The sequence below is a fragment of the Lynx rufus genome, unplaced genomic scaffold, assembly GCF_022079265.1.
Source record: "Lynx rufus isolate CCGP_SWC_20201006 ecotype Redwood Valley unplaced genomic scaffold, mLynRuf1.p SCAF_9, whole genome shotgun sequence".
In the NCBI taxonomy this organism is placed as follows: Eukaryota; Metazoa; Chordata; class Mammalia; order Carnivora; family Felidae; genus Lynx; species Lynx rufus.
This window is the reverse complement of record NW_025814897.1, coordinates 105,666,480-105,673,126: the sequence shown is the minus strand read 5'-3', so window position 1 is coordinate 105,673,126 and position 6,647 is coordinate 105,666,480. Positions and strand designations below refer to the sequence as shown.

Below are 6,647 nucleotides of genomic sequence, written 5' to 3'. Positions count from 1 at the left end.
GAGCCAGAAACCTGAATCTGTGGGTCCAAAGTGCTTCCTGAACTGGGCCACAACTCAGCCTCTAGAGATGGCCACTGCAGTCACTTGACAGTTCTAGCCATGAGTGTGAATATCTGAGCAGGTCTCTACCAGCACCTGTGACCACGGCCTGCTCCTTCACTCAGGTCCTCTCCACTGTACCACACTGACCCTGAAAGGCTAGCTGTCCTCATTCCTGTCCTCTGCTGCCTCGGTGTCTGTTGAATGATGTTCTTTCTATTCTGGTGTGACTACCCGCACAGGTGGCTCCAACAAGCACCAGGAAGATTGAACATGGGTGGAGCCATACACAGGAAGCGAGAGGCACGAAGCTCCCAGATAAGCATGAAAAAATGAGGGGACTTCCTGTTGTAGCCTATCCCCATTTTCAACCACTCCTTCTCATCCTCAAGCGGTACCTGTTGAAATAGAGTTCGCTTGATCTAAACGGAGACTCCTCAGACAGGGTTTCTATTTCCAGCTGTTTAACCAGGTGTGTGAGGCTTGGCTGTTCCTCGTCGCTAAGCCTGCAAGGTGGGGGATTAGATTCATTTCTAAGGTCCGTTTTAAATTATAAGCCAACTCTAAACTTCAACAGAGTCTTTCATTCCTTTATCTGTGTTGCCAGGAGAGTGACCTTAACCACTGAACCTCTCGAAGAAACAGGGAGGCCATGGAAAAAGTTCCTGTCCAGTTTGATGCCAGCAACTTCTTCAAAGCACAGATAGAGAAAGCAGTGTGAGCAGCAGAAAAGTCAGGGGATTAGCAGGGTTTGTGACAAATATCAGGGAGGTTCCCACTGGATTTTTTGTTACTGTTTCTCGTGGTTGATTACACCTGTCTACTATAGCTTTTGGATAGACCCCAAAGGCAGCTAGGAGGCAAGGACACAGAAGAGGTAGAAAACGAGAAAAGTCTCAGTGCTTTGGACAGCGGTGACCTTCACAGGATGAAAATGAGCTCAATCCCAGGAAATAAGCAGAATTAAAAACCAGCATGAAAACACTTAAAGACCAATTCACTTTCTACTGGGAGCAAGAGTAGATATCAGAGGATTCATCTGATAGCAAAGAGCCATATGGCTCAAGGGTTTCTAAAGTGAATTCTGTCATGTGTCCTGGGACTTAGAAAAACAAACAAAAAAAAGCCCCTACCAAGTAAGATGAGAAACAGGTTTAAAGCTGGTCGCTTGGAGAAGGGAATGATGTACTCAGGACAATATTTCTCTTGCTTGGAGAAGGGAATGATGTACTAAGATAGGACAATATTTCCCCAGCTTATTAAAAAAGGGGGGGTTTCCTTTTACATTAAATTGAAATTTTAAACTAGATGACAAAAATGCTGCCAAGTTTTGACTACACCTCTTCCAATTATTTATGCCTCACTCTGGAAAGCAGCTGACAGCTGTCTGTAAGAGGAAGGAGGGAAAAGACGCGGGGATGCGGGATTGGGGGCAGAGGCGAAGAATATAAAGCAGAGTCTTTTACAGGATGACAGGCCTGAAGAAGATACGGAAACTGCTGCCTTTAGGGATTAATCTGGGCTACCGCTGGGGGAAGAAAGTCATCGCTGCCTTTGCGTTCACGCTGGGTCGCCGAGCACAGCCTGAGAAAAACCTGCCGGGACAGTCGCTCCCTTCCCTTGTCGTGGATGAAATTCTAGGGACAGGTGCCATAAGAAAAAGGCTGCAACCCCCATGACAGAAAATACACGTTTATTATAAAATAATGTTTGTTTCATGATGAGAGTAGAAAAATAACACTATGAGCTACTAAAAAAGTTCCGGAGCTCAGTCTCTGAGGAATGAGGTGAGAGGCTTTTGCGTCACTCTAGGGGCAGACATCCTGAGGCTCTCTGTGCTCGGGTGACAGGGGTGGCACGGCACGTACGGGGAGTGTGGGGCTCCAGTCCTGCTGGAAGCCCAACGAGCCTCCGTGGTCCACACAAGAGGCTCTGGCCACAAGGACCACAGAGGACTTGAGGGCAGCAGGGAACTGGTTCTGAGAAGGGCCAGCTTGGGACAGCCTTGCCCCTCCCTACACTGGTGTGTAGAACAGTCTCTCAGGCTGATGGTCCTGGTTTAGAAGATGATGCCCAGTGGCCTGATGCTCAGTTTGTTGCCCAAATATCTGTGTTGAGGAAAAGCTGCAACTTTCCCGGGACAACGTGACCCACCACTTCTCACTGGTGTGCCTAAACACCAGAAGTATCTGTGGTCTCAGCCCCTGAGGACTGCTGGCTGAAATTTTTGCACTTCAAATCCTGTCCATACTGATGGCAGAAAGAAAGAAAGAAAGAAAGAAAATGTTAAAAGACCAGTGAACAAAAGCGACTGGCCTGAACTGTTCTATATTCCAAGGCTCTTGGCCCCAAAGAACAAGGAGAATGTCTTCCCTGGGTAACGGTCTACCCTAAATAGGAAAAGCAATCTCACAGACACCTCTTTCCCCTTAGCAATCCTTTAGAGACCCGTCAGGCTTCAGAAGAACAATGAATCCCTCCCTAGGACGGGATGGGAACCCAACCCTCAGGTGACAGGAAATGGTCCCTCAGCAGCAGTACCTGGAAAAAGCAGTCAGGGTGAGCACCTCAAGCAGCAGCTCGGAACCACAGAAGAAAAGCAAGATGCTGTTCATAATGGCTTCCAGGCGGAGCACGTAGGTCTGTAGCAGCAGGTAATAGGAGGCCATCATGGCAGATGGGAAGGTCAAGGCCACACTAATACCAAGTGGCATCTTTCGTTGGCAGAGGTTTCCCTTGGTACCTGTCAGACACAGCCCATGGGGTCACCTCCAGTGGTCTGCTTTCCCTGGGCTCAGAGAAAATGGGGGGATGGGATGGGATGGGATGGGATGGGATGGGATGGGATGGGATGGACCGGCAAGGCAGAGAAAACTGGTCCTGAATGGAGATGGGCAGGATCATATGTGGGGTCCCTCTGTGCTCAAAATGAGAGGCTTTGGAGGAGCCATTAGGGTTGGAGTCATTCACTCCAAAGGTCCTGCTTCAGGTCTGGCTCCCACTCCGGGACAATGGGTTCTTTACTTGGGGGGAAATATTTTTTTTAATTATATAATCATTGAAAACTTTCCAACTAATACAAATACAGAAAATAATTTTAGAAAATCTAGAAACTGGGGCGCCTGGGTGGCGCAGTCGGTTAAGTGTCCGACTTCAGCCAGGTCACGATCTCGCGGTCCGTGAGTTCGAGCCCCGCGTCGGGCTCTGGGCTGATGGCTCAGAGCCTGGAGCCTGTTTCCGATTCTGTGTCTCCCTCTCTCTCTGCCCCTCCCCCGTTCATGCTCTGTCTCTCTCTGTCCCCCCCCAAAAAAATAAATAAAAACGTTGGAAAAAAAAAATTAAAAAAAAAAAATCTAGAAACTAAAAAGACCCCATGATTCCTCACTGGAGATAGCCATTCTTATGGAACGATGTATATTGTTTCAGATTTTGTTATGTGTGTATACTTACATATTACTATTATTATAAAAATGGAATCATACTCTACATACTGTTTTCAACTTACATTTTTTTTCCCATTTAACAGGAGTTAGACAGCTTGCCACATGTAACTACCTTATTCTTTTCTTAATCGCTATGAACGATTTCATTGAAGCAATTCCATAATTTAATCCTGTACTGACAGATGTTTAGGTTGTTTCTAATTTCTTTTTTTCTTAAGAATGTATTATTTTAAGTAATCTCTACACCCAACTTGGGGCTTGAACTCACAAGCCCAAAGTCAAGAGTCGCTCACTCCATGACCGACCCAGCCAGGCACCCCTCTAATGTTTTTTTTTTTTTTTTTTTTTAATTTTTTTTTTTAACATTTATTTATTTTTGGGACAGAGAGAGACAGAGCATGAACGGGGGAGGGGCAGAGAGAGAGGGAGACACAGAATCGGAAACAGGCTCCAGGCTCTGAGCCATCAGCCCAGAGCCCGACGCGGGGCTCGAACTCACGGATCGCGAGATCGTGACCTGGCTGAAGTCGGACGCTTAGCCGACTGCGCCACCCAGGCGCCCCTCCCCTCTAATGTTTTCAGGTTACAAAACACATCGATATGTTTACATATCTGTGGAAGTGTTTGTTTTTTTCACCCAGTTTTAGAAGTGTAATTGTTAGGTCCAAGAATACAGTTTTACATGGCAAAACGATTAGCAAAATGACTGCTGTAATTTACGTTCCCAAAGAGTGTGGGAATATAGAGACCTGGTCCTCACGCCCAATCTAATGCTAGGTATTTGGAAATCCTTTTAATCTGCTGGATGAAACTGTTACCTTGTTGTTTCAATTTGCTTTTTATTAGTGAGTTTGGGCATTTTATCATGATTATTGATCCTCTTATTATTCTTATGGGAACTGCCTATTCGTGTCCCTTAACAGTTTTTAAAATTAGGTTGTCTTTTCCTTATTGATTTATGTGGACCTTCTTCATCCTTTATTACATGTGTTGGAAGTATTGTTTCTTCTTTGTGTTTTATGGGATGAGCTATTCTAACTAATAGGAGGTTTGCTCTAGACCTGAGGATAAACTTGTCCTACAGAAACCCCTGTTCAGAGAAGTGGAAGGGACCTGAGTGCTGACTCGGGTGACATGCACTGCCTTAAACATGGAGTTCCTTCCAGGTAAATCTATTCTCCCAAGCAAACCAGGGAGAGGAACCAGGCTCTCCTGGCAGTTATGCAGTTCGGGAGGAACAATCTAAAATCTCCTGCTACTGCCCACTCCTGCCCCTACAGAGCAACACACAAACAGATCTGACCCAAAATAGGAAGCCGCTTGAAACTTCAGAGAGGGCATAATGAGACATCCCACTAGATCCAATCTCTTATTGTGAGACTAGGTTATGTACTTGTTCTCGTTCTCGTTAATCAAGTTACAGGTAGCAGTTCTTCTCAGAGGGAATGGAAGGATTCTCTGGCCAACACTCACCAAAAAACAGTCGGATCACTTCAATTCCAAGGTAAAGGAGGAGCATCACCACATCCAGGACTAGATTGGCTGTTGGGTATGGTAGGAGGAGAGCTGCCAACACAAAAGCCAGAGTTTGCAAACAACATACACCGGCACCCACAAGAACACCCACACTCCTGGGGATAATGAGGGCACGAGTCTTCTCAGCTTTCCATGAACTAGTTCACGAGGTATGGGCAGGATCTGTTCACCTGCTGCAGGATATGTTAACTCATAGTGCGACTGTTGGAGGCATGCGCATTATTAGGAGATTTTACTCCTAAGCCAAAGTCTGTGAGGACCCCATTCTCCAAAATGATCGGATCTACAAGGGTACACTGGCCGCTGAATAGATCCTGAGGGTCACCAATGAGCTTAACGTGCAGTTCTGCAAAGAGGCGATGAGGGAGAGTAAGGATGGAGAAGCCCACATTTCCCAAACTCAGGAGATTCTTGCTGCGGGGCTTCCTACTGAATCATTCTCAAAGAAGCCATATGATGAAGAGCCTTCTACCTTGCAGCGAAGAGGAGCTACAGGAAAGAATGAAAAATAAGAAGGCACTTGATGGGAGTTGGCTCTGGGCTGAAGTGGGGAAGGGATGTTGGGGCCAATGGTAGTCAAGCCCCAGGCCTTACCTTTATACAGAAATATGAAGAGTTCCAGCAGGAAGTAGGTGGCATAATACCACCCGTTCAGAAAGAACAGGATTTCCAGCGGGGTGGAGGACAGTCGTTTACCTGAAAAGATAAGCACAAAAAAGAGGTATGGGCGGGGGGCAGCTCAATCTCTGTTCAATCTCTGTTCTTCGAACGGTTCGGTATCTAACTTGAAGAACACACGAGGTCGCAGTAGTGGGAAAGGCCATTCGGGGCACTTCCGATTGATGATGGTGAAGGTGTGTGCGTGCGTGCGTGTGTGTGTGTAGGGGGCTTCCTTCAATCCCCCCTTTCTCCGGGAATCGCCGTCCAACTCGACTCGGCTTCGGGGTGAAAGGCAAGGCCGCTCTAAGATCTAACCCCGTCACTATTTGGGGGAAGAAACTGGTGCGCAGAGGCCAGCAATGGCCTGTTCCAGGTCACACAGCAAATCTGTAACCGATCCTGCCTAGAACAGGCCGAGCCCAGGATTGGGGGGTTTCTGAGATCTGCACCTCAAGACCTTCACGCACTCAGCGTGGGTGGGGCTCGAAACCCCACTCTGGACAGGTGAGGAGCGATGTCCCTAACACCCGAGAAGAAGAGCTGAGGTCGAGCTCTGGCAGGGGAGAGAGGGGCACTGAAGGCATCAGGACCAGCGACTCACACACCTCCGGAATCTCACCTCGCGGCGCCATCTTCAGTCCCCATGGAAACTGCGTACGCCGCTACAGCCGCTCCCAGAGCAGCGAGGCGCAGCCGGAAGCAGGAGATGGAGCGACCCCGGCTTTCTGGCCCCTCTGCTTACCCCCGGCACTCTATGGTTTCCAGGGCCGGGGCCCGACAGGGGGCAGGCTGCGCGTGCGCGGGGAGGACTGCCGGCGCAAAAGGCTTGCGCAGGGATTTCGGCTCGCTGAGGCTTGGGGGGGGTCAGCGGCTGCGCGCGAAGCCGTCGGCCGCAGGGCTCCGGGGCAGGGACAGTTCTCGGCCCCCCCCAACCCCAGGTGCCAGTGCATTGGCAGAAGTGGTCAGTTG

The 6,647-nt window shown here is 48.5% G+C and overlaps 1 protein-coding gene across 1 annotated transcript; it reads right to left on the bottom strand.

The window, feature by feature from the left end:
* Positions 1 to 1,717: 1,717 nt before the first annotated feature.
* Positions 1,718 to 6,382, bottom strand: TMEM216 (transmembrane protein 216). The gene is made up of 5 exons (XM_047070203.1): positions 6,298 to 6,382; positions 5,613 to 5,714; positions 4,956 to 5,048; positions 2,581 to 2,782; positions 1,718 to 2,289 (listed from the first exon to the last, which is right to left on the bottom strand). The coding sequence occupies exons 1-5, from the start codon at positions 6,308 to 6,310 to the stop codon at positions 2,274 to 2,276; spliced, it is 426 nt and encodes a 141-aa protein (XP_046926159.1). The 5' UTR covers positions 6,311 to 6,382; the 3' UTR covers positions 1,718 to 2,273.
* Between the last annotated feature and the right edge of the window lie 265 nt (positions 6,383 to 6,647).

Coding starts and splice junctions, on each gene's coding strand:
- TMEM216 (XM_047070203.1), bottom strand. Junction 5,049..5,612: donor CTTCATATTTCTGTATAAAG/GTAAGGCCTGGG, acceptor TTGTGTTGGCAG/CTCTCCTCCTACCATACCCA. Junction 2,783..4,955: donor AGTGATCCGACTGTTTTTTG/GTGAGTGTTGGC, acceptor TGTGTCTGACAG/GTACCAAGGGAAACCTCTGC.